Raw genomic sequence first — 27,456 nt, forward strand, 5'->3', positions numbered from 1 at the left:
TTGCAACCTATGGACCAAGGGGTTATTCCTAACTTCAAGGTCCACTACCGGCGCAGACGTGTCGCCTGCCAAGGCCTAAGCTGCCACAGTTGACATCGCTGTAACAGCTGACAGTGCCGCCACGACAGCCTGATTGGAGAGTTCGCTAGCAGACTTGGACCTGTGCCTTCGGGTCTGGGCCACATGGACTTCATTTTCGCTCAGATGACCTTATCGCCACGGAGGACTTCACGATTGATGAAGTTGCTGGGAGCGGCACGGTAGAGACCACTGTGGACAGCGCCTCCGACAGCGACGACACTGGTTTGGCCCCTAAGCCATCACCGCAATGGCCATCGCAGCTGTTGACATTCTACAAATGTTTCTTGGGAGTTCGAAGCAGAACTTCGGTTTGCAGTTGGACAGTATGGAAGCCGCAATCCTGAAGTTCGCGCTCACGAAACGTGTTCAGAGAACGCTGGGCCACTTTTTCCAGCGGCAATATATCAACTTGCTCAGATCAGTAGTCAATCATCCTAGCACCCTAACAACTGAGCCACCAGAACGAGGCAGTTATCATTTACGATAGCAATGCAGTGTTAGTAACAGCCATGTTGAAGCCATGCTGCAACATTTGAATTCCTTCAGCATTTTTTTAACTTAGTACATGACAATGGAACCATGATGCAAAACAAGAATGGCAGTAGGATACAGCATAATATCAGTGATACAAACATGACCAATACGAATTTCAGTATGATAAGCAGTGATACAAACAAAACCGATACGAATTTCGGTAAGACAAGAATTTCTAAAATTTTCTGACTGGGGAAACCTCCGACTGTATGCACTAAGCAAATTTCGTTTTTTTGGAGAGGGGGGGCTTGAACACTCTCCTGCACCCCTACAGGTAAAAAAGAATGAGACAGCTGCAACTACAGCTGTGAGCAGGGCACTGTAAACTCGAGTGGTGGTACATGTGGCCCGTCCACTGTGGCAGCCGCACAGCGCACATCACGAGTCCCCGAGCGGTGGCGTGCAATCCGCTTATTGTGTAATGCTACATAGTTCACACTGTAAGTCATGCATCTATTGTGAAAAACTGCGCCGAAATAAACACACCACAAGACAGAGGACGGGACAAAGGCGCTTTTGTCCCGTCCTCTGTCTTGTGGTGTGTTTATTTCGGCGCAGTTTTTCACAATAGAAATATGAACCAACTAGCCCAAGAAACGGTATTAAAGTCATGCATGGCAGCCCACATAGTCATAGCTCGTGTCAGGCAGATAAACTGTGTGCACATTATAAAACCAACGGACATGTTAAGGGTACCCACGCCAATGCTGCGGCCTGCCTTGAACTCATCTCGCTTTCGATCTCGCTCCTTCTGCTCACTGGCCTGCTTCTCTCTGATCTTGGCCTTTTTCCATGCAAGGAAACTCTCCAGAGTGATGCGGGGCAGGTTGCCACCCAGTTTGGCTCTCTGCAACAGGGTGAACAAAAAAATGCAATGAGAAATCAAACAAAGAATGTTGGTTTATGGGGTTTAATGTTCCAAAGCGACTCAGGCTATGAGAGATGCCAAACAATGAATGTCACAACACTTACAAAAGTGCACCTCAACATAGCTGTGTACGTAGTGACACACTTGAAAACAGACAAGAGCGACCAGCCCCAGCAACGTAAATATTTTTGTAAGAATTGGTGCACCACATCAGGTTTAATAAAATGTAGTTATGTGGCGTCAACATAGACACTAAACAGTTAGAGGCATGCGAATGTTTGAAAACTACCGAACACACCCAAAATTTTTTAACTCACTACAGTTTCACCACAGTGCTTGACAGCAATGACTGTGCAGTGAAACATCCTCAAAACGCGACGGGGTCGTTTTGCGAAGAAAGACCTTCCCGACAGTGTGCGCAAAACAAAGCACTTCAACATTCTCCCTTCGGTTTCATCTCAAATGCAGAAAATGATTTGTTAGACAAAACTACTGTGGTGAAAATGGCAATCCAGCATGGCTGTCGTATAGGGACAACATTTTTTTTTTTTTTTTTACGCTAGCTTGCCATAAGGCATATTATAGAAACTCATGTAAATTATTTTCCGTAAGAAACCGGAGCAGGCTCCCGTTCTTATCGTTGTCGGTGAGCCATTTAAAGAAGTCCTCTTCCCTTGTTGTGTTTAGTCCCACTTCCCACAGAATCTGTGTCCTTGATGCCCTTGTCCCTGCACAAGTCCACAGCAGGTGGCAAACATCCACTTCTTCAGCTGGTGTGGAACACTTCGGGCATGTGGTTGGTCCGATGTCTGCTCGAGATTCCCATCGGCATGTTATCGACGGGGTAAAAGCCGCCCCAGCTCTTATCCTTCTAAGGGAAACCTCCTACAATCTCGTTAAGTTATGAGGGAGGGGGAATGTACACGGAGGAATGAGGGCACGTGTACGTTTCCTTAAAGAGGATGCTAAGATGGAAACAGCGGAGCAGGCATCAAAAGGGAGCCTGGTGGGGCGCGCATTAGTGTTTGGAACTTCGTGTGTGAGATGGTCAACTTTTCTCTGCTCAGCATTCTCAGTATCATCTTGTGTCCAATGTATCTGGATGCGTATCTTTGTTTTTTTATTGAGTGCGTGGATTTCCTGGGTTACACATAGCGTAATAGTCGTGAATTCCCACGGAACAACATGTATATATGATGTGACCGAGGTGCTACCATACCACGTGACCAAAATTAAACCATACCACACAACTACACAATAGTTTCAAAGCAACAACAGACACGTAGCAGCGGTGCTCAAGCCCAATTCAGACCTATATTTTCGTTTCGCTTATACACATCAGTCTGGTGGGCATCAGGGTTGCACCACTTAGTAGCACCATTTGTATAAAATTTGTGGGCCCCCTGCTTGGCACAGAAGGTTCAGGGTGGCGTCATATAATTCAGCAGGTCACGGAGCAAGAAAGTGCTAATTAAGTCGGAGCCTGGTCTACGGATTCACACCGGTGGCCTTTGCTTCCTAAACCATGACCCCCGGGGACCTTCAAATGGCCATTGTAGCTAAACCGTTTGTCACAGGACGTTCTGGATGGTGTCAAAGTTTCGTTTTGCATTGTATACACTGTTTTCTATATTTGGCTTGCAGCATTAATTTCGGATATACAGTCGAACCCGGATATATCGAACCCGGATATTTCGAATTTTGGTTATATCGAACTCGCGGAAGATCCCCTTGAAAATCCCATGTAAAAGTATAGAAAAGCTGCGTCGTATATCGAACTCAATTTCACCGGTCATTCAATATATCGAACTCTGCACCACGCATTGGACGGTGCGCCTCCCCTAAAGACGATCGCATCACCTCGGCCGTTTGCCGCGTGACGTTTTCAAGCCACGCGCGGAGGGAATGAGAGGACACAGCTCGGCGACGGCAGGTCTAGAGCAGCGCCGCGCCCTTCCCCAAAAGGCGCGCGCATCTGCAATGATAGCTGCCGCGCTAGCACGTGACGTTTGCAAGTCGTGTGTGAAGGAACGAGAGGGAATCAATGCAGCCGTGGTGTTCGGGAGAGGGGAAAAACGCGATAGAGCGAAGCGCAAAGGTGTGCCCACTCTTCTGCTGAGCTTTATCTCTCCCCTTCCTCTCTCTTTCCGGGTCTCGTTCGCAGCAGCATGCACTACGCATGCCAGCTCACTTCGTGGCAGACGCTTCACTAGTGTCTGTTGTGAACGCTCTGCGCGCGGCGGCTGGCGTGCGATGAGCGTCACGTGTCGTGCTCAACGTGCGTAAGCTACAGCGGCCGCTAAAAAATGGCAGATCTTTTCTTTTCTTTTATTATTATTTTTTTTTTTGCAAGAGTCAAGAGTCGTTTATTCTTGCCGTCGGGCTGAACGTATGTTATGGCGGCTGCGGAGGTTAAGAAGCGGCATTTTTTTTTTTCTTTTGCGAGAATTGTTCGCTCCAAACGGCATTTGCAGCTGTCACGCTTGGCAACGATTTTGTAGCAGTGGTCTACGCCCCCTCCACCCCAAGCGCGGCACGATAAATCGAACCATGGCTTGTGCAATCAAGCCATCACACGGGCACTCTGCCAAGTTCGCTTCCTGCCACCACAGGATCTACAAAAAGTGTAGTTAAAAGATACACATGTCGTAGTGTTATCACTGCGCAGTATTTGGCATGCTGCCAATAAATGAGCTGTGGATGCGACGGTCGAAACGGAGAAACGCGCCACCGATCGTTTTTTTTTTTTTTTTTTTTTTTTTTTTCAAATTCTCGGGGGCGAAAATGGGGAATGGGTTCATTATGCGAGAGGGTTGACTACGCGACAAATACCGTATCATTTTTCACGATCGCAAGTGGCTTCTCAAGCCGATTTCTGTATATCGAATTATTGATATATCGAACTATTTCGTGATCCCCTTTGAGTTCGATATATCCGGGTTCGACTGTATAACAAAGGAGTATACCAGAAATCGCAAACGTGGATATACACCATGTGATCCGGATATCAACAAAGTTGGCAACTGCATTGCTGAATCAGTCTATGCAACAATAAAAAAAAAAAACATCTACAGCTAACATTGAATAATCGATCGCTACCTCAGTGTCGGCTTATTTTCTGAAAATTGTTCGAGCCAATTCTATAATTCGAGCTTTCATTTAACTCAAAACATTTTTTCTGGTCTCTTGAAAGCCGAATTACAGTTTACTGTATTCAACAGCAATGTGACAGCTCTACTCTGTTTCATGCAGGTCCTTCCTGTAAAAAAAAAAAAAAAAAGTATATGGAATTCTATATACAATTTATACTGAATTTTTCAGTAGGTTATACACGTCTGTGTGATGCTAGTTTAATTTTATTTGCAAATAAGATGTGAATTCTAAAATAAATAAGACAAACAATGTTTGCTATTTTCCATTTTTCTTTCACTGACCAGCTATTTGATATTCAATTCGATATTCGAAGCTATTTTTTCCTCACATTCGTCAAAGATCTCAATATTCACACTCACCTAAAAGAATGATAAAACTGGCCATTTGTGAATCTTCTGACCTTAATTTGGGGAACGAAAATAAAGTACAGCTTTTACATGACTTAATGCCAGATCCTCCTAGATCAGCCTAGCAGCCGGCCCACTCAAGGTTAGAAAAAGAAAACGAAGGCCCTGAATACCATGTGGTCAAGAAGACTGCTTTCAGCCCACATAAAGCAACACTACTGTGGCCCACTGTGAGATATTCAGATAATTGATGACCAGAATTAAACAGAGCACCTTCATCCTTTTCAGATGTTAAAAATTTATGTATCTTTGTAGGCCACAGGGTTCTACTCACTAAAACGCAATGTAGAAGTAGAAGTAGTTTTTTTTTACATTTGGAACGGATTTAGTCAAATGCCATGTTTAATTTTATTATATACTGCATGCAAGATGACCACTTTAGATAACATGACGAGTCAATGCCTAAATATTTGCTATATATGAACTGTAAATATGCCTGTGGATTAGATATGAAGTAGTTTGACAATGAATATGAGTGCCGAGAATAGATTGAAATTAAGCCAGTCTTCTTAACATACAGCAACTTCAGCCATTTTCTGCACCATGACTGTTATGCATTAAATGTCACGACTTCAGGATGTTGACGGCAGTAGTATTTATCAAGGGCAAAAACAACATAACTGTAAGTAAATAATCATGTGATAGAGCAAACATCAACTAGTAAGTTGTTTAAACAAATAAAGATAAATGAGGACCAAAGACAGTGAAGAACAATTATCAGCATAGATTAGAATCTCAATGACATCATCTCACACCGCCATCAAAAATATTACAAGTCCAATAAGTGTAATTACGATCTCAGGAAGATACAATATGCATTAGATTTGAGAAACGCTTAGCCAGAGGATCTTTAGCGTGCATTTACATCACACATGGTTGCATTTTGCGTTTCGCCTCCATCTAAACGCGGGCGCCGCGGTCGAGTTCGGCCCCGATAACTCAGTAGCCTGGGCCACTGTGGCTGGTTATTGGACAGACATTTGCGAATATGCATTTTGAAACTTGCCATGCAATTAATCTGAAGACTAGAGCCAATGTTCCTGTAGTCTGGCAAGATTACAAAAACAATCATAAGATGTCGCTACGCTTGCTATTCAGACTAAGAGTGTTAGAGCCAGTGATAAAGCTTGCTGTAATTCTGCAGATGGGCGCGAGGGAAATACGAATGAAAATGGGGATGATACTACAATATTAAAAATATATATAAAATTTAAATCTAATACGTTCTTGGTTAACCTGTGATGCAGCTTTTCAGCTATGGCCTCTGCTGATATCTTACTTCCGTTCTCCCATGAAATCGTCGACACGATTTGCCTTTTTGACGACGGAATATGCGAAATCTGTGCTGTGACAGTGGTAAAGTGCAAGCATAAAAAATCTGAACTCTTACTACAGGAGTCCAATATGTGTTATTTTTCTCATGCTCAGAATGTTGGTTTGCAAGCTCGATGGCTTTTCCCGCGGTCGCACCGGTACGAACCGCTCGTAGGTTCGATGACACTGTCTCAATTTACAGTGGCAATGTATTGCATGTAAACGAAGCAAGTGTGTACCATCGAACAAAGAACAATGGTTCATGGATCAAGGAATGAAGGCATTGGCATAGGCATTGTAATGAAGGCGGGGTACTCAAAATGAGCTCGACTTCGTATGCAACCTTGTTGACGGTCGTCCATGGCAGACACTCAATTGGTGCATATATGGAGGCGAAGTAGTCCCAGACGGCCATGATGCCAAACACATGTCCACTATTATACAGTGTGATCCTCCTGCGCACACTGTCACCGCAGAAGCACCCAAGACGCGCAACAACGGCAGATCGCACGCATGCAACATGGCCATGCTTGCCGCATGAGGCCTGCCTTGGGTTCCAACGACCAAGGCTTTCAGTGGCGCCCCTATAGGCGCTGTGCATGGTGTATTGAGCAGTCAATTCTGGTTATTCTTTTAATTTCTTCAAACATTTTCTTTTTTTGCACTGTAACAATGAATATTTAATTTACCCATCTCGTTCAATAATGCCGTCAGCTAGAAACAACTCCATCAAGAGGCATCACAATGTTGCTGCTACTTTGTTTTTCTGTAGAGTGAGCAATAGGATGCACGTTTCATTCAATACCTCCGGACAGTAACAAAAACCTTTAAGTAGCACATAAGCCTAAAGCCGTACCCAACAGCAGCACAGCATGACACTGCCATGGCCACAGTCAGCACAATGCTGATTTCTGGCTAATTCTGCTGATTTGCTTAGTAAGCTCCTTCCTGCCCCAATTCTGACAGCTCATATTTTGCAAGCCAACCTCACATTAACAAAACAAAATAATACTTACCTCTGTTTCAATTAAGTCTTCTATGGTCAATGTATCTTCTCCAGTTTTAATTTCATCAACATTTTTCTTATTCTTCTTTAGCACAAAACCGGATGGCACTGCATGGCGATAGTGGCACTTTTGCCCTCCATTTGGGCACTCCCAGAACCAGCCATACTTGTTCTGTTCTAAAGCATCCAAGAAGTGCTTGCAGATCTGCAACATCAGACATTAAAGATGATAAAAATTAATTTCATTTATGACAGCTCTGTAAAATAAAAGAGCTGTATATGGCAAATGTGCTCATTAGCCATTTTACGAGCAATTTGCCTTGCCTCAGTTTTTACTCTTTGCTTTCACACACAATACGAGCTGTACTTACGTTATCAGTTTTCGTCCTTAAATGAGCAGGTGATGGAACGATTTTAATTTCACTGTCAATTTATAGCATTGCCTGAGAATGCATGCATGGTTTTAGCATAGAATTTGCATGATCTGGTGATCTTAATTACACAGTAATACATTTTTTAATAAAGTTTAACATTTCTGCAATGTAGGAGTCGGCAGCAGTACAATGCTAAAAGCTCCGGCCTTGATTTTCTCACATTTTCTATATATGAGGATTACAGAGCTAAGTAAAGATTTAAAAAACTAGAAGATTATAAATTATGACTGTTTATAAGCAAAAATATAATTGTCAAATTTACATGTTTCCTGCATCCCAAAAGTACAATATGAAAACTCTAGGAACAAGTGGCTATGGCTGCACTTGAAGTACTTAGTTATGGACATTTTGTACACCTTCCCACATTGTTCTAAACAGGACCCAATAAAGTGGATCATCAAATAAACACCAAGCCAAGTCACGGGTTTCAGAGACGTTAAATCAGGCCACATATTTTCCGGACAGACCTCATGGCCCCTCCTGAAAGTGGCCAATTGCCCACTATATTTGAGACATGTAGCAAAGTTCTAGTTAATGAGCTGCAAATCTCTATGTATAAAAAGGACATTACTCCTTTACAAAGTGCTGCTTCCCAGCACTAGAAGTAAGTTCTTAAACACTTTTGTACCACTGTGACTCACACGGCATAGCTTATCAGCCTATAAGCGGTCATGCAAATCATCCTGCCTCTTGCAATGTTTATCAAGTGCACTATACTTTAAAGGACCATCGAGAACAAACACAAGTTAGTGCCTGTCAGTAGATTACTGCAGCCTAATAGCAAAAATGCTTTCACCCAAAACGGACTTTTATAATCTGTAAAAGGCCAGAAAATGAAACACCAGTATCGCTAGGTTCCCTGACTTCCTGTGGCAGAAAACTAAGTTTCGCGAATTCAAAGCAAAGAATCTGCAAAATTTCAAGGGAGACATTGAATAAAATTTAGGGAACACTCAATTACATTCCGGGTTGAGAATGCAATAGCATTAAAGTCTGAAGCCCGCTCAGCCTGCATTTCCTCCTCCGTCATTGCTGCGCATTGCAAATGCTGAAAATGTGCAGCCGACCGATACACCGTTTTCAGCTACATACTTCCATGGTAGCTCTATCCGCTTGTGGAGATTTTCCACTACAGTAGACACACACGACGTTGATTCTGGCTTCATTTAAGCCCGATGAGTGGAGCTGTCTAGCCGCGTTAAGTGCAGATGCGTCTAGAACCGAGTGCAGCTGCCAACACTCCGCCAAAATGCAAATGCAGAAAACCACCACAGCAAAGCAAATTTTGCATCCCAGAAAGATCACAGCACTTTTAAAGAATTTCTCAGCCGCCCAAACACACAATGATTTCACAAAGTTAAGATAACAACGGCACAACCTTTAAAACCCTTTACCATTATTTCAAGTAAAAAATGCAAATACCTCCAAACACCTTTAGTAGTACTCTGTTCACGGGTCAATGCTTCATCTGGTACCTGTGTACTAACTAAATCACAAAGAAAGGCAACACATCTCCTTGAGCAACAACAGAGCTGCAGACACAGCACAAGCTACAAACATGAGAAAGTCACGTACAATGTCAGTTTTTGGCATTCGCCTCTCGGCTTCTCCATGCTTCTTTTCCACAACTTCAGCAAGCTTGGCTTCATCCCAGTTGTCCATCGTGTCTGAAAATTATTTCACAGCACCTTGAACCTTTTCTTTAACAAAATTTTGTTTAGTATATCACGACCATAATATTGATCAATTAAAACCCCGTGCATTCAACGTAAAAAAATAAACTGGCTACCAAAGCCTTATTCTGGCTTTTAACGTGCCTGATATACACATGGTGGCTCCTGAGTCTCTTAGGGTGGAATAATGTAACAATGCTGATTCCATGCTATTGGTCATGACATCAAAACTGCACATGAGGTGACAACGTGAACATTATCATGACGCCTAGGTGTGATGTTTTATGAAAAGGGCTGATGAGATATTAAAAGGCACGCCCAAATGTTCTACTTTTCTTTTCCTTGAAAGGGGCCCATAAAATTAGCTTTTTTTCTTTTTTTTTTTTTCAGAAGAAAGCCATTTTGTAAAAGGCTGGTAACAAAAATATGTATGGTAACAGATGCTGATTTTTATAATAAAGCACAAGTCGAAAGAGATCACAATATATGCAAAAAAAAAAAAAAAAAAAACATTTTTAAACATTCACAGCCTCACATTAAGCAAACAGAAGCACATTCTGGATTCAATCCATTTTCTAGGCCAAACAACCATGCCAGTGTAGGACCAGGCTGAAAGCTCCAAGGCTTTTAAAATTCCATTATTCTATGACCATAGTAGAATGTGATTGGCTGTGATCATCGTTGTTTCATGTTCTCTCGTCTGCAATAACTCGATTACCACACCGCACGCAGAGCGGCCCGCGCACGCACCCTCCATATATACTACGGTTCCGAGGAGGACGCTGCATGGGTGGACGCGGCTTGCACAGGCACGTGCTCTGCAGGCACGTGCTCTGCGGTGGCGCCAATGTCCACGCTCGAGGACTTATAAACCGGGCAGCGGCGGACACGGGCCTAAACGACTCGAGAAAGCGCATGCATATCTTCAGCGAGCTGACGCAGGCCTATTGAGCAGAGCATCAGCTCTACCCCCAACCCCTCCCATTCCTTGCTATCCACCACCAAATCCTATGGCGCCACCTGCAGACCCAAACTTTTCCCACACCCTACCTACTATCCCGCATGCACTCAGGTGCCTTCACCCCATCTTGTTCTTTGTGCTTTCATCCCACCGCTACACTAACACACATCCTGATGGAGTGCCCGGCTGATCCTCCCCCACCGGGCTTGGAGCTCTCCACCTGGGAGGAATGGGAGGCCTTACTGTGCGCGACGGACCCCCATTGGCAGAAGACCGCCATCACGCGGGCCACGGATGTGCTGCAGCGACATGGACTGTCACACATCTAGTGCAGTGAGGCCGTGGTGCCTGGCCCGGGCTTGCGGCCCACACCCCCAGTGCACAATAAATTTTTCTCTCTCTCTCTCACAAACTGCAATGAGTCCGTGAGTTCAACAAAGCCAAACAAAGGTTTCATGTGCAAAGCCCAGCTATGACACACTGATGGCAATGAAGATCCGCATGTCAGCATCGTGTACCTGTGGGTAGGCATTACCAAGAAACGACAGCCGTTAAAGCAAAGTCGTGCATGCGGCTAAAGACTGCACAAAACGGTATCCTTGCAGCCATAAGCTAATGGCATAGTAGTCTTTGTAACATAAAACTTCTGCCTCCTCTGAGCCCTTTGTTGCGGTTATAACGATCAAGGTGCTGCGCAAGCACCCCAAGACGCCAGGAATGCTGCAGTACAGGAGATAGCAGTCTTTCAGAGCTCTTTTTTCCTACGGCGTCCTTGGGAAGTGAATCCACTGAGTAGATCCACGTGCCAAATGCAGGCAGTCACGGAAGGTTGCGTCTGCCTTGCTACCAAGTGATAAGCTTTCAGGCAAAAAAATTCAGCGTGCACAACTGCCACTCCACCTCAAGAAAGGTTTCAAGCATGACACTTTTTTTTCAGCTAGCTGGCCACACAGCCACCACACAGTTTCCTTGCTCAGTCAAAAGCAGTGTCTGAACTGTCCGTCCGGCATGTTGATTGCGTCTCAATAGTCGTGAAAGCAAGGCCATTGATCTCTCGCAGGAGTAACTGCAAAAACGACACCACCATTTTTTATTCCACATGCATAAGGCTAATTGAAATGATTCCAAAAATAAAGTACACCTCATTATCATAATTAGTGCGTAAATGTTATTTGGTGTCAATTTCTTTAGCTTCCTTGTGACGTCGCGTGACATCCTGCAGCACAATCTCAGTAAGCACACATTTGAATGTTGGCTGACCAATCGATGAGAGGGCGATGACACGGAATCGTTATACAGTCGAACCTCAATATAATGAACCTCAAAGTAACAAAATTCGCGATGTAACAAATTTTTTTTTATTTCCAAACCTCTGCACTATTGAAAACCATGTATTATTTTTTTGCGATTTAACAAAGTAATTTTATGCCGCACTTTTGATTTAACGAAGTTTTCGCGCATTGCGTGACACCTTGCCACCAGCAACCTTGACAATCAGATGAGAACTAAATCTTCAGCCCTGACACACTGCATTTTACATCTGCCCTTTTACGCGTCAACTTTGCCGGCAGTCTGGAATTTGTGGGCGAAACAAGATGATGACAGGAGCGTACCACCGCACGATCCGTCGTGTGCATACAAAACCAGCGGTGCGGAAGTTTTAGGACACGTTATGCCATTACGTCACTGGCAGTCGGAAAGACAAATCGCTTACCGGAAATACCATAATTACTCGCATAATGAAGCCCTCCTCTTTCAAGAAAAACCGACGAGAGTTTGAAGGGAGGGTTCAATACGTGAAAACTAGCGCTATCTTTTTTTTTTTTTTTTTTTTAATTCTCAGTGGCAAAAGTGAGAGGTGGGCTCTTATGCAAGTAAATAGGGCAGGCGTATGTGAAGCCTGAGCCAAAGATGCCGCGCTCAAGGTAGCCGCGGCAGAATCGGCGATGCAGACATACGATTAATCTAGCTCACTATAATATGACAGCGTCCCCATTAAAGTTTCTAAATCAGCTAATCTAGAGACTTGTATTAACTCTATTGGCTCTTGTCTCCGTTTGCTAAAGTTGGATGATGATGATGATAATACCGGTGGCAACATATGGCAGCGGCTTTGAGTACTAGGCATTACGCCCGCTCTTTGCGCACGCGGGGAAAAATTAATCGCTCGCATCCGTTTTCAAACAATCATTATGTAGTCCTGATATACAAAATAACTTCCGGTGCCCTTGTTAGTGCTATTATTGCTAGAATTTCTTGCTTAATTCATGAATTCATAATTTACAAGTTCCCAGCAGTGTTCCCAAACCTGTCACTTCATTTGGGCAGCTAAAACATAGCAACCTCGACATTGCAAAAGTCACGATTTAACGAAATTTCTGGCTGCAAGTAGGACTTCGTTACATCGAGGTTCAGCTGTATTATGTATTCCATCCTTGTCATGGCTGGTTGGCCATGCTAGCAGCAATTCAATGGCGGCCAAACACAATAGATGCCTCATGTACTATGTGGTGTCAGTGAACATTAAAGGTTTCCAGGCAATTGAAATTATTTCAGAGCCCTCCACTACAGCACCATTTTTTCTCTTCATTCACTTCCATCCTCCTCCCTGACCTCAAAAAAGGCTGAGGTGTCAACCGAGAAACCAAATAGTTGCCACCACTTTAATTTCTTCAAAGCCAATGTGCTCGATGGGCACTGTGTATTAATCAGATGTCACACACAAGTTGCATTCATACTATTTGATGAAAGACAGCGGGGCAAGAGGTAGGTACAAGTCTAATCACAGATTGCATGCAAAATTAAAGAAAAATTAAAAATAATGCAGGAAAGCCATGTGCTTGAGCAGCAAACAAACAATATACCTTGATCACGGACATCTGTGTAGATGTCCCTTTTTTCTGCTTTCCTCTCAATAGTAAGGTCGTGAGAAAACTTGCATTTGTCACCCTTGCCACAGGTTCCTTGCTTAAAGAACGCACACAGGACTGATTTCGGATCTGCCCCTAGAAGGAAAATGGTTAAGATAGAAGTGCTTTTGATTTAGTAACTATGCATAAAGGAAAAGAACAATGTTTAGCATGTAGGATACATACAGCTAGACATTCAAGCAAAACCTTCAAAACTCATTTCACTGACTCCTTAAGTAATAAATGCATTTCTAAACTTTACCAACACTTTCTGATTGCTTAATCTGAAATTATGTTATCATATTCAACATGCATTTTCCTTTTCATTCATTCAGGATGGCCTATATTTCCAAACATGCAAAAATGAGTTATATCCAGTATATGCATTTAAACAGAAGTTTAAATTGCACTGAAAGACTGCTGTGACACAACATAAGAGGGGACATTAGCATTCAAATATGCAGCTCGTATCAAGAAATACAAAATCATTGCCCTCTGAAAGAAATGACAGCATACCTTTCTCTACTTTTTGAACAGGCCTGAAAAGGAGCTGGTTTAGGTCCTCTGCTTCAGTTTTCTTCTTTTCATTCTTAACTTGTGCTTCCACCTGGAGGAATTAAAAGGTCTAAAATATTTCCCCCTTGTCACTTCCTTTCCCTATGCAAGAGAAGTCACTTGGACAGCTGATGTGCAGGAAGTTCAATGAGAACAAAATACAAGGCATGTAGACAACTATTTATACATGTTTTAAATGCTTTCTGCTTGTCAAAACTATTTCTGAGAAACATAACACAGTATGTGCTTGACTTGGTAAATACAATCCCACATTCTATCAATGTGCATTTCTCAATGAAGACAGAAAATAAAGTGGATGTTAACACCTATCAGATGTCCCAGGGACAAGTTGATGACACAAATGCAGCCCACCCATCGTAAGGCAAGTTCCACCGACAAAGGTGAATGCACGAAACGAGGACAGGCTATAACAAAAAAACAAGCAAGAACTTATTGGCTGACCCAATAACAGCGGTAAAATGAATTATAAAAGAGAGACACTCTTATTGGCTGACCCAATAACAGCGGTAAAATGAATTATAAAAGAGAGACACTGTAATTTTGCTGCTGTTTCTCATGCAATGTGTTGCATATTATGGTTTATAAAATACCTTTTTAGCAGGCTGGTTGCCAAACTTCACTTGGTGCTGAACCTGCTGAATAAACTTCTGAGTTTTTGCTCCTTTCTTGTTTTTGAGGCCAAATGTTTTGTCCTGGAGACAAGGAAAAAGAAAGAAAATTTCAGATTCTTGGTCATCCTGCAAGTATGTTTGCTCATTTTTAACAATTATGCATTTGTAGTTCCTCACCAGTGAGCCTTGGAAGACTAATGCAAGACTGTAAGTCTTGGTGTCTTTTTTCTTTTCATTTTTGTCCTACATTGCCCCACTGTGTCCTTTAGCAAATGGGGCGCATGATGCAGTTCACATACGTCCCTTATACAAATCATACAAAGAAGGCTTGTCTAACACCAGTGCCCTGTATACTCGAACCAATGCAGATTTTTTCTTAACATAGCCTCACTTCAGACAACACAAAATGGCATTTGATAATAACAGGTGATTTTTTTTTTTTTTTTTTTACAAATATCATACACTCTCAACGGAGTGTCATCAGCATCAACCCCAACTTGCTGCACCAGTAAAAGTTGGTTAAAGAAAAACTGAGGTCAACTCCATACAAATTTTCTTCTTGGTAAAAGTCAATACTACGGCTTTTTTTTTTCTTTTTTTTTGTATGCAGATGCTTGCCCAGTAGCAAAAAACAGACCAATTACTGAGAAAATTGCATTCATTCATTTTTCCATCACTAGACTAAAACTTGTGATGCCTTTACTACAAGACTCCATGATCACTGTTTTGAAGTTAATGGTGGTGAAGCCTATCCTCTGGGATCTGCACAAGAACCGTGTTCACATGCGCTGCACATTTGCTTGTGAAATCAGCCATTGGCGGCGATACCTGCATTTTTATGTTTGGTTTCTTCTAGCCTATAAAAGCTCCGTTTTCAGTTTAAATAGCGTCTCTGTCACTAGTATACATTAACCTATTCACAGAGGCCAACTAAAATTTATTCTTAGTGTCCCTTTGAGCATCGAAAAATTAGTTTCATCTAAGTGCTCTTACTAAATGCACTTTAAATTGTCATGGCTAGATGGCACAAAATGAATAAGTGTGGGAAGGAGACACATCCTCTAGCCAAAGCTTTGACAATAGGATCTATCTTCTTCATCTGTACATAGAAAAGAAAAGTAAGCATGTTGAAATGTTGGACCATTATACCTAGTAGCACATGAGAGGACATTTCATTTTCACATATTTCTTCCACATCAGCCAGCTTGACTTCTTAAGCTATGACCAGGCCAATTTGATCAATTTAATATCTTCAATGGAAACGCAAAACGTTGCAAGAAGCAGGGGACACAACCACCAGCGCTATAAAAGCCGAACCGAAGTTACTTCTGGGGCGATGAACCAACTTAATTAGGAGCAGAAGGAGCTCCGGTGCGCGTCGATAGCACGCTAAGTACTGAACAGAACTAGACTGAAAGCAGCAGAACGCTCGAAAACTTCAACGCTGGTACAGTTTTGTACGAGCGTGTGTACCGGTACGACCCAAATCTGACGACTCCACGAATATACACAACTTCCACACGCACATATCTGTATACGCTGGCACTAAAGTGCATGACCACATTACAATATGCACATTTACCACGCGGTTGTCAAATACTGTGATGAATGAACAGCTTTATTTAATTTCCACAGTCCACCATGCGTCTAGTCAATGCGATTAAGACAGAAAAGCACCAAGGGCCCGGCTTCGAGCAGAAATGTAACCTTCTCCTCGGGAAAATACTTTTGCATAATATGTTCCGAAGAAAGAGTATTTCGAGTGAGCAACGAGTTCACGATAGACACGCGTAACCATGACCACACAATTCGCAGATCGTGTCACAAATCGAAGGGCAGTGAAAGAGAATGTTTTCTAAACAGTAGCACGAGCAAATGTAAGAAAACAAAAAATTGTGGCATACATTTTCGCTTCTTGCGCCAATTTATTGGATGAACGAGCAAAGAATCCGGCAAACCAGCTGCCCCTGGTAGACCAATGTGTGCAAGCCTCAACATTGGCTTACCTCAATTACTTTCTCTTTTTTCTTCATTTCAGTCTTTTTACTTGGCTCAGGTGCTTTCTTCTTAGGAGGCATAGTGGCAGTTCCTTTCTAATTTCAAAACCTGTCCAAACGTAGTGAACACTGTCAGGCGAAAAGCGAGCACAGTTTATCTAGCCACCAATACCTGAAACCTGAAGGAAAAAGCGCAGCCGCGTTTTCGCATTACTGATCTCACTCAGAAATTTGTCAGTGTCCACAAATTTACAACTTACACCAATAAACATTTGTTAAGATTGATTTAACATTTTGAAAACGTTTGTTAAGAAGCTATTGTTGCAAGAATGGCAAAAAGTTGAAGAGGTCCGAGTGTAGCCAGGTGCAGCCTTGGTGCAGCCAGAACAACACAAGGCCAAGCCCTACCTTGAACAACATGACAAGGGATTGCAAGGGGGATTGCATGAGGTGCTTGTTCAGCTCTTTGGTGTCTGCCTTGTCAAACTCTTGCAACCTTCAAATCTTTCATCACCAGCAATGTCCGTACTAGAAAGAGAAGCTATACAGAAACAAATTCAGCAAGATTGGGCAAACAGGGAGTACATAGAAATTATTAGCGGCAGCATAAAGAAAATTGTAGATTTCCTTACTTCGTTCGGTAAGCATACGCCTTTTTCTTGTTTACGTTGCTCAAGTGAGTTCTGTTTAACTCAGCGGCTCGCGATTTCAGATATGTCTTGTAGGGCGAGGCTTGCAACCCTAAACGAAAAGCTGACATCACTGGAAAGAAGAATTGAATACTTGGAAGCCAGAGTGAGTAATACATACCGTTAGTTTCCGAGTCCGAAACGAAAAGGGCTGCTTGTCGGAGAAGGCCCACACGGTAGAGAATTGGAAAAAGGAGTAATAATGTGCACGTGTAGGTTTGCCTGTTAGCTTTGATTAGCTCGTATTAATTTCCTTGCTGAAATGCGGTTACCGAAGCTGAGAAGCTTGTGTGGATGGCGCCATGCGTGTGTTTACACGTAACGTATCTTGTATGCACTCTGCGACGGGCATTCGCTGAGGAGGTGGGCAGGAGTTATTTTGCATACTGACACGCTCAGCATGCCTTGTGAAATGATTGCAAGGCACTAATCTTTAGATCGATTAACAGTGGAAAGTGCATACATGCATTTTTTCCGAATTTGTTCTGGTGCTTGTAGTAAACTAGCATAGCACATCAGTTTCTGTTGTACGTACAGAACGTTTAAAACGAAATGCGTTCTTTTTTTTTTTTTTTTTTATCGTAATGTGAGAGTTGATAGATTAAATGAGCCCTCAGTGTATTTCTGTTTGCTGCACCCGTAGCTTTAAACGTGCTGTATTCATTCATTTTCAGTATTTTAACTGAGTAAAGAAAGAAGCGGTACCACAATGCTGCTTATTGCTCTTATTCAACCGAAAGCGGCTTAAATGCATATTGTACAAAAACTAATATTATACCCCTGTCACACGGACAGTTTCGATCCTCGCTGAACTCGATCTGCATTCAACTCAATGCAGATCGAGGTTGTCATATGGCAACTTTCAAGTGCAATCGAGCTCAATCCTACTCGACTTCAAGTTGCTTCCTCAAGCGCTTTTGAGATTTCAAGCACACTCCAAAGCGAGCGTCGACACTCTCATCATCAGTGAGCTCTAGCGCACACGAGGAAAATTTCTCAATGCTCATCGAAAACGCCCGTGTAGCATGGGACGCTTCAATCCTTCTTGAAAACCTCAATGCAGATTGAGTTCAATGTGAATCGAAAGTGACCGTGTGACAGAGTTATTAGAATATGTTGACCGTCAAAGCAGTTTTTATATTGGCCATGTTATATATAATTTATTCGTGCTCATAATGTGCCCGACATTCATTGTAGTACACCCCTTTCTTCCAACTCCTGCTTAACTCCTGATACACCTCCAAAATTTTATTCTTTGCCTCTGTACCCCCTTGTGACTGTGCTGTTGGTATCCTACACATAGTCTTCCAAAAGGCTGCATTGGGTAGATATGTCTCACGTGTAATACCTGTCACACAAACACTTCCGATCCTCATTGAACTCGATCTGCATTGAGGTTTTCGAAAAGGATTGAAACATCCGGTGATGCACAGTTGTTTTGAGTGGCCATTGAGAAGTTTCTTCAAGTGTGTGGCGGCATCCGCTTTCGAATGTGCTTGAAAAATCGAGTGCTTGAGGAAGCGGCTTCAAGCAAAGCAGGCTTGGGCTCGATTTGCTATGTAACAACATTGATCTGCATCGAGTTGAATGCAGATCACGTTCAATGAGGATCGAAAGTGTTCTTGTGACAGAGGTATAACTTGGGCCATTGATTGGTTGGCTTAACATTCCAAAGCGACTCCGGCTACAGGTCACATTGGTTAGTTGCAGGAAGAGGTTTCATCTAAGAGCAGTCTTTTCTGCCAAGTTTATACTAAGGAAGAAGTTTTTTTTATTTGCACGTTATCAAAATGGAATACATTAAAAAAAATCGTTGAGGCCCATTCTTGGCTGAAATTTTGTAGGGGTTGATGTCGAGATCCAAGTGTCCACCTGCTCCTTTGTAATTTGTGTTGCAACATTGTTTCCCCTGCTTTGCTCTTTGTAGAAAGGAACCAATACACCTTAAAGGCTGTACTTTGCTTTGCTCTTTGTAGCAAGGAACCAATACACCTTAAGGCTGTACTTTGCTCCCTGCTTACTCTACTCTGATCTTAAATGGCAGCCATACTATTCTTAGCAGGAAAAACAAAAAAAGTATGGAGTATGGAGCTACATAGTGATTGTAGAGCGGCTGCACAAATCTCTATTTTTCCCCCACCTTGGCTCCTCCTGAAAATGGTTGCATATGTTTTATGCATAATCTGTTGAGTAATTACAAGTTATCCAAGAAATATTCATGGCAGATTATCAGATTCCTTTAAGGTACCAAGTCAACATCAGGAGTATAGGTGCTGGCGTTAGATCGAGTTGTATTTTGATTCACACAGCTTGATAGTGCCAGAATGTAGCTTCAGCACTTTACCTGTTTTAGCATTGAATTAAGAGAAACTCTCCAAATATTTTAAATGTGTTTAACACACTGGAAATATTTCATATCAAAATTGATTTTTTGGATGTTTCATTATAGTCTTTCTTCACTGGCATTTCTTGCAGGTCACAAAAGGAGATACATTCAACTGACTTTTACTTTTTTTTTTTGGTTCTATGCAAGGAACCATGCAATCTACATGAACATCAATTTTTTATGCATGAAATTCAACCAGCTGCATCAAGCTGGTTGCCAATTTGTATAAGCATCGCAATGCAACCATGGTACAATCTGCTTGTGGCATTAAGCCAACAATAAAAAACTGGAATTTTGTCCTCTGCCCCCTTTTTATTAGCTAATACAAAAATATCTTGTGGTGAGGCATAATGCTTGGATCTTTAATGTATCCTTTAGTTTTATTTTAACAGCACTTTCAACAGCATAGTTTTCTCCCCAAATAATGTGCACCCACAATCCGCCTTTTTCACAAGATGTGGCGCCCTCTGGGGAGCGGTTGAAAATTCCTTTGCAACTAGTTGAAAGAATCCTTGGGAGAGACAGTCGCCCGCGAACTGACGCGGCTGGGTTGGCGATTCATTTTCAACCAGGAAAGGGGCACGCATGCGCAGAGCAGCCTTGTGAAAAAGCCGGATTGTGACCGATATGTGCTCCATTGTTTTGCATGCCTGCTGTATATGAATATGATCCCCAAATAAGGAATTCAGCATCAAACTTGCTTCCAATTTTCAAGCTGGTTAGCATGGAGGGTTCTTAAGTCTACAAGTCCCCAGCGTCAAAAGTCCTTCAAGACACTGAATTTTTGCTTGCATGCTTTCAAATGATGCAGTGAACAGTATACATGGATCACCCTTTTGAATAATATGGCTGCTAAATAATTTCTTTTTAATGCTGTTTCAATTCAACAAAACAATCACTGTGATGTGCAAGGTGGGTTTAGGTCATGCAAAACATGGAAAAAGCAATGCAGTTACTGGAATGTAGTTTTTTATTCATGCAATGCTTAAGCCAACCAGTTTCAGGAATGGCAACAATTTATCAGTGGTTCTATTGCATTTTTTTTTCCTTGCCTCATAACCTATATGCACCTCTTACACAGTAATTGTTTGGTCAGCAGGATGAAAAAAAAAAATTGAATCAAATTATTTAGCAGTTATAGGTGAATATTTGTCTTATGCATCGTTAGTACATTACAGAGAAAACATGCAACTAGGTCTCTCTAGTTCTATGTAGGGCCAATGCTAGTATACTTCAATTTTGATGCAGTTAAGGTGGGGGTCCCACGCTTACCACTTGCCTTATTCTATAGCATTTGCACGATCACTTATTCTCCTGCTTGTGATAAAAAATTTTTCAAAAACTTTGTTAAAGAGGGAAGTTTATACACATTCCAATCATGCATTGTTAATAGCAATAATTGAAATGATTGATGAGAAAAAAAACGTGTGTGCAATGTTTTTCAGAAGAACTAGTACATTCAAATGAAATGTTAAAGTGCAATCAAGGTGTTTTGGCTCGGCACACTAAAGACCAAACTTGTTGCATATTAAGGAAACGGTAGGCAAAATTTCAGAAAAAACATTTCTAATTTTTATTTTTTTGGCAGTTCAAAACCCCTATTCTATCCTTAACATAATCAGTCTTTCATTTACGCTTACAGATAATATTTACATACACTAAATCGACATTTTTGAAATCTATGCAGCAACCAGCCACGTCCCCCTTTGACACTTGTTTAAGATATGTGCCTCTCCTAATCTAAAAAAAAAAATTCAGCCCCTATTTGGTTCACGTTTAGCGGGATGGGTGTCACTAATCCGACAACAGTGAAAAGCTAGCCAGTATATTTTGTTTAGTGAAACAAATACATGCGGCCAGATTACTCGCGACTTGCGATATTTTGCTCGTGCCTCAGCGTGTTCTTGTGGGCAACCAACTTTTTTTTTTTATTTTGAAGCTGGATATTTGGCGGTCATCCAATCACAAAGACCAAAAAAAATGGTTTAGAAGACAACGCTTCCACGGGAACCTGCATAAATTGATCAACAATGACACCAAATCTCCGCAACACAACCTAGTATCGAACTCCGCCGTCACCGTGCGTGTCTGCACCGAAGCTTTCACGCTGGGTGTGATGCATGGAGACCATAATGGAAAATGTTTGTGACTGTGGCTATGGCTGACTGACATTAAACTTTCTCTGGTGTGCTGTCGCCAAAAGCAGTTCGTGTTTATAGCATGCGACAAGGATTTGCAGCTGGTTGAAGATGCTGCACGAAAAGGAGTTGCTAGCTAGTTCTCCCAAAAATGTGTAAAGTGGCCCTTAGCGCACCGGTTCAATAATCCAAACAGAAAACATCGAGCAACATGGCTCGAGCTGACATTTGAGGCCATTCGGAATTTCTGCAGGGCGATTAACAGTCCATTACTTATGTGAAGCTGACTGGAGGAGACTATACTTTGTGCAGAAAGCTACACGACAGGCCACTAAGGAAGTGCGGAGAGCAAATCAGCTAGCACAGAAAAGAAGTATTCACAATGGAGGTGACCAGGCCAGTGGCTATTGAAAAAAATTAATTGGCATGTATTTCTAGAGTTCTATGTTGTAATAAAGCTCTTTCTTCAACTTCAAAGGCAATTATCTCAAAACATGAAGTTTTGCTGCATTTGATCTCTTTTCTCAAAACTTACTGGAGCTAGGGGAATAATAATTTAGATCTATTGAATGAACACTACAGTCTACTAAACTAGAATGATCAACATTGATCAAGAGAGCTTCGATTTATAGGTAATTTACTATAGATTTTGGCTTTAAAATTTGATTGTCCTAGTAAAAGAAAAATAAACAAAAAACATTCAGAAAACAATAATCCTAGTTCAGTATCACTACCTCAGATTGCTGATTACAATGATAACAAGATGAATGCTCTAACCCCAGCAGATCATGAGAAAAAGGGTCACGAACATAAGCTAAAATGCAAAGGATGAATAGCGCTTACCCTGTCCCCTTAAAAGTTTAGTCTTTCCATCTAATTGACAAATGGGTGCATATCTGGCACATTTGTGCAATGAGAAAATATTATGTGTGCAAAATATTTTACTGCTGCACTCAATTTTTCTTTAGGTCTTTGTTCAAAGGTAACAGTCATTCCGAAAATGTGATCCACAGAGGTCTGGCACCGAGTGGCCAGACTTTCATGGGTTGCATTTTTTCGTGATGGCAGTGACTGGTGTACGAAATGAATGAACAGAGAGAGACTGAAAAATGGGGGTCGAAACATGATCATAATTACAGCACTCGAAGCTGCAAGTTGGCCACGTTCGTTGCACAATTTTTTTTCTCTCGTATAAATTATTGCTTATATGAATGACAACACATCTGTCTAGCCCTCCATCTACCTGCCCATCTGCTCCTACCATGGCCTGGCATTTGATAGAAACGAAAATAAGCAACACCCATTTCATGCTCTGAGATTCTTTTGAAGATATCACACTTAAAAAGCACAAGATGGCAAAGATCCAATGTAGGGTTAAATAACTAAGCGGCAGAGTGGTCCATAGTTTCTGCCCCGCCTGTCACATTAATAAATTCTTTTAACTACCACTAAGCATGTAGGTGCCTATAAGTTTAAAATAACAAGCCCCGTCAAAAGTTCCCAGGCCACAGGATCTGCTTTTAAGCCCCAAAGCTCAGTCTGTATGGTAACAGAAGTACTCTAATATATGGAAAACTTGGCTGCTCCATAGGTGTATTAAGTACTACACTATACTGTTGAAAACCCTGTGGCCTGAAAACTTTTTTGACACTTTTTACCTCTTGCAATGGCAAAAGCAGCAGCTAGGCGACAACATGTAGCTCAACTTGTGAGAGTAAAGCAAATTAAAATTCTGCATTTTACTATGTACACTTTTTGTCAAAAGTTTAGAGCCCAGGGGGTCTACTTTTGAGCCGTACTATACGGCTTGTAATGCATTCCCAGGTTTCCAAACTTGCTGAAGGCAAGAAGATTTTTCATTCTACCCTCTCCAATTGCTAGGACTTCGACTGTTGTTAAAGAGGTCATAATATACTGCTTAAAAGCAGACCCTCTGAGCTCTAAACTTTTGACAAACGCCGTAAATGCCACAAACCAGAGCAGTACACGTACAGCAGAAAAGCACATTCTATAATCAAAATGGGAATGTTCTCAAATGAGTTGGGATGCTCATCGAAATTCATTTATTAAAAGTTTTCAAACGCAAAAGGTCACTAAAAAGCCTAACATAGCATGTAGTATCAAAAAGTTTAGTATCGGTAGTAGTCTGGCTTAAAAGGTCCCTCAACAGGGATGCCAAGGTAAGATGACTGCTCCTTGTTCAGTTTGCTCAGCTTCACTCCAAGATGGTTAAGGTGAAGTGCTGCCACTTCTTCATCAAGCTTCTTGGGCAAGAAATATACATCCACCTAGAGAAAAAAGGCAGCAGATAAGAAACCTCTAATTGGAAGAATGGCTCTATGTGCAGTTAAATGAAATGCTCACAACATCCATATGGCCGTAAATGTAAAAGCACTACATTTTTTACTAAGAGGGCTTTGAAATAAAATCCACTTGCTCACTTTTTTTTTTTTTAAGGGGGGGGGGGGGATGATTCGCATTTTATTGCAGAGCATACCATCAGGTTATTTTTTTTTTTGCTGCACATTACAATTATGTGCAAGACCTATACATCACATTGTATTTGCCAGTGACTGGTAACTTAGAGTCAAACCAGATACTGTATTTCAGTTTTATTAGCAATAGCAAACAAATATTAGTTCTCTGAAAATACTGTGCATATTTAAAGCAAAGTCTCGCTACATATCAAATTGCATACCATGAGCCTCCAAATGGCACTTCTAATGACACGCATCGGTTTAGTTGTGCAATATTTTGCACCTGCTGGCAGTGTTAGTGCTTTGAAACAGTAGTTCATAACGAGACGGAAGAAAGGAGCACAGCGAAAGCTTTCCAAGAGGGTGCGAACCATTGCACATTTTACATGTCACCCAGCTGGCCTATGTGAAACTTTTCTGCAGCAACTTTAGAGGGGGCAAGACACTGAAGCTTTCAGTCATTTGCACTCTTTCAAGTCAGCATGGGCATTTTTTCTTTAGCATAAAGAATAGTATAGTAAACAGCAACATGGCACCATTTATTGATAAACACACCAAGGGCGCATCCGATCAGTTCCATTTTTTTGGAGTTTGGTCCCACAAAGCTGGCGCAATGCTGCCAGCACTGCATAGGAGTTTTCAGATGAAGTTGAGTGCTGTCTCCTTTTCATAAAAATAATAATTTTCCCTCAAGTACCCAAGCTGGGCATTACATAAGGGGGGAGCAGAAAATCTCAAACAGTAGGACCTTTTGGTATATGACACTAGAAAATATGATACCACTACCAAAGGGAACCTACCTAGTATTGCTTTTGCTTATATTAACATCTTCCTTTAGTGCATTTTATAACAAGCATTCTAATTATTAATCATGGCACCATATAACAATGCAGGCCCATTTTCCACATGAACAGGTACTTGCCCAAGATTGAAAGGTGATGTTTGCTTTGCTCTTGGGATGGCACTGTATGCATACTTGTTGCCAACCAAATGATGTTAAAAAAACGAAAAACTACTTTCACAATTCATGGCCTTAAAACATTAAAACACCAATTACAGTCAGGTTTTAGAAAATATAAATACCTTGTACTTGTCACTCTTGGTCCACAACTCAATCTGAGCAAGAACTTGGTTAGTGAAAGAAGTGCTCATGACAAAGGACGGATGGCCCATAGCACAACCTAGGTTCACGAGGCGGCCTTGTGCAAGACATATAATGTGATTCCCATTCTTTAGCTTGTAGCGGTCAACCTAAAATAAAGAAAAAGAGTGCTTTCTTTATTACAATTCTCATTTCCACCGTAAAGAAGGAGCATATGCATCTTTCCAGAAATCTTTTTTTTTTTTTTTGTCCAGATTGATTATATTTAAAGCATGCCACATTTGAAAAAAAAAAAAAAAAAAAAAAGATTCTGGGTCACTTTCTGTGCATAAAAAAATAAAATAGGCTTAGTTCACTATCAGGAGAAGTTTGATGTTTATTGTTGGAACAAAACTGGACAGGAAGGGGCAATGGCAAAGGCAGTTTCCTCAGGAATCTGAAAGCTAGTAGGTTTCCAAAAAGGGCTATATACTTGGAATTGCCTGCAGTATACAGGATGTCCAGTCACATTTATCAAGAGGAAAAAAAAAAAAAAGTGAAAAGGTGAAGTGAATGCTTTTGGATGTCAATTAATATTTAAATGCAGCTGCTTAATTAGAAAATAAGCCAACACTGCCTTCAGCACTCTAGTATGAATAAAGAAGTTGTGCAGCAATTAAAGTGTGACTCATGCACCTGCATACCTTTCTTGAAATGTAACATGCTGACTGGAAAACACTTAGAATATATTAATTATCAGAGGAAAGAGGCGTAATTCCACCCGAGTGACACTTTAACATAATATCTATCTAAAACTACGCTGAAGTACATGACTGCACAAACTCTTACCTGGGGCTTTACTTCTACCTTCTCAACTGCATTTTGCTCCAACCACTTCACATCAATTTCAATATCAAAGTGGCCAATGTTGCAAACAATCGCGTCATTGCGCATCTTCTCAAAATGTTCGCCACGAACGATATCTCTACATCCAGTGGCAGTCACAAAGATTGATGCCTTGGATGCAGCATCTTCCAAGGTGGTAACCTCATAACCTGAAACATGAATAAACATTCCCTGTTAAACAAATATCTGCGTATACACTAGACTTTTGTCATTAAATTTTTTTAATTCATACAATTTCTTAGTTAATGCACTCAAAATCGCAGGCAGTAAAAATTATTTTTCTTCTGGGTTCGATGTTCCCCATTAGCATAATTTCCTGGCTGCTACACTTGAAATTTCAATAAATTGTCGCCGTATAATATGTTTGGTGATCAATTACACAGGTGGTAACGTACGAGCAGCTGGAGAGCAGCGGAGCTCACCTACCGTAGTGGCGTCTGCGGTGCAGTGCATAGATGCAAAGATTTCACGTGAAACATCAAAGAAAAACTTAAAATTGCTAACATAGAGAAGAGATGCAACATGAACAAGAGGAACATAGTAGCAATGTTGGCACGTAACATATGATAACAGCCCTGTCTCCCCTGGAGAAAGCAGCATGAAGAGCAAGAACAATGCGAATCGGTCATCATGCTGGCTTCTCCACTCTACAAAGGTGTAAGGAGACAAACATCCTAAAATGAAACAATCTTAGCTTGCCACTGCAGTTAATGGATCGGACATGTAGTGAAATCTCTTCTGCAATAAGGACGATGTGAATGCAAACTGAAATTCTACAACCACATTAAAAAAAAAAAAAGCTGTTCATACCTTACGACAAGAAATGCTAACCAACATTTTTGAGAAGCGGAAATGCCTTTACATCATTGCTGGGACAGCAACATGTGTTGCTTTGCCATCGTCATAGACAATGCATATATCACTTTCTGATCGAATCATGCAAGTATGAGATACTGCCAACCAAATGCAATTTCTCTCCAAAATTTTAGATCCTAAGCTGTCAGAAGCATTCTAAAGGATGGGTATAACTGCGCAACACGCGGTATTTGCAACCTTGTCAAGGGTTCAGCAAAAAAAAAAAAAAGAAGAAAAAAAACCCTCATCTAATTAGGTAAAAGGAAACAGCAGAAGTTTTATAATGTCAACAAGAGCTCTAGCTTTGGCAGTGTTGCACTTTATGTATAAAACGGAGTACAGTCGATCCCGGATATATTGAATTTTGGTTTTATCGAACTCATGGAATATCCCCTTGAAA

General features: G+C 41.5%; 3 protein-coding genes across 3 annotated transcripts in view; 1 reads left to right on the top strand and 2 right to left on the bottom strand.

The window, feature by feature from the left end:
• Nucleotides 1-16,718, bottom strand: part of LOC146205766 (zinc finger CCCH domain-containing protein 15) — a 41,422-nt gene extending 24,704 nt beyond the window's left edge. Inside the window, exons 1-7 of the mRNA XM_084590441.1 lie at nucleotides 16,534-16,718; nucleotides 14,507-14,608; nucleotides 13,857-13,947; nucleotides 13,296-13,436; nucleotides 9,373-9,464; nucleotides 7,374-7,568; nucleotides 1,316-1,462 (exon numbers count right to left, since the gene is read on the bottom strand). Coding sequence (XP_084446567.1) covers nucleotides 1,316-1,462; nucleotides 7,374-7,568; nucleotides 9,373-9,464; nucleotides 13,296-13,436; nucleotides 13,857-13,947; nucleotides 14,507-14,608; nucleotides 16,534-16,605 — 840 coding nt within the window. The 5' untranslated portion in view covers nucleotides 16,606-16,718. The remainder of the gene's footprint in view (nucleotides 1-1,315; nucleotides 1,463-7,373; nucleotides 7,569-9,372; nucleotides 9,465-13,295; nucleotides 13,437-13,856; nucleotides 13,948-14,506; nucleotides 14,609-16,533) is intronic.
• Nucleotides 16,719-16,908: 190 nt separating this feature from the next.
• HSPC300 (hematopoietic stem/progenitor cell protein 300) lies at nucleotides 16,909-19,898 on the top strand. The gene is made up of 3 exons (XM_084590442.1): nucleotides 16,909-17,164; nucleotides 17,237-17,319; nucleotides 19,689-19,898. The coding sequence occupies exons 1-3, from the start codon at nucleotides 17,044-17,046 to the stop codon at nucleotides 19,713-19,715; spliced, it is 231 nt and encodes a 76-aa protein (XP_084446568.1). The 5' UTR covers nucleotides 16,909-17,043; the 3' UTR covers nucleotides 19,716-19,898.
• A 3,885-nt stretch (nucleotides 19,899-23,783) lies between these two features.
• Ahcy (adenosylhomocysteinase) overlaps nucleotides 23,784-27,456 on the bottom strand; it is a 36,905-nt gene continuing 33,232 nt past the window's right edge. The window contains exons 7-9 of the mRNA XM_084590440.1: nucleotides 26,145-26,350; nucleotides 25,298-25,465; nucleotides 23,784-24,025 (exon numbers count right to left, since the gene is read on the bottom strand). Of these exons, the coding sequence (XP_084446566.1) occupies nucleotides 23,867-24,025; nucleotides 25,298-25,465; nucleotides 26,145-26,350 (533 nt within the window). The 3' untranslated portion in view covers nucleotides 23,784-23,866. The remainder of the gene's footprint in view (nucleotides 24,026-25,297; nucleotides 25,466-26,144; nucleotides 26,351-27,456) is intronic.

This window comes from Amblyomma maculatum, chromosome 1 (assembly GCF_055883805.1).
Source record: "Amblyomma maculatum isolate TAMU_Amacu chromosome 1, ASM5588380v1, whole genome shotgun sequence".
Lineage (NCBI taxonomy): Eukaryota > Metazoa > Arthropoda > Arachnida > Ixodida > Ixodidae > Amblyomma > Amblyomma maculatum.

What these genes read in the sequence shown, in the direction of transcription:
- HSPC300 (XM_084590442.1), top strand. Translation starts at nt 17,044, where the DNA reads ATGTCCGTACTAGAAAGAGAAGCTATACAGAAACAAATTCAGCAAGAT. An exon ending in AGATTTCCTTACTTCGTTCG is followed by an intron (nt 17,165 to 17,236) that starts GTAAGCATACGC and finishes TCGCGATTTCAG; the next exon opens with ATATGTCTTGTAGGGCGAGG. An exon ending in TTGAATACTTGGAAGCCAGA is followed by an intron (nt 17,320 to 19,688) that starts GTGAGTAATACA and finishes CATTTCTTGCAG; the next exon opens with GTCACAAAAGGAGATACATT.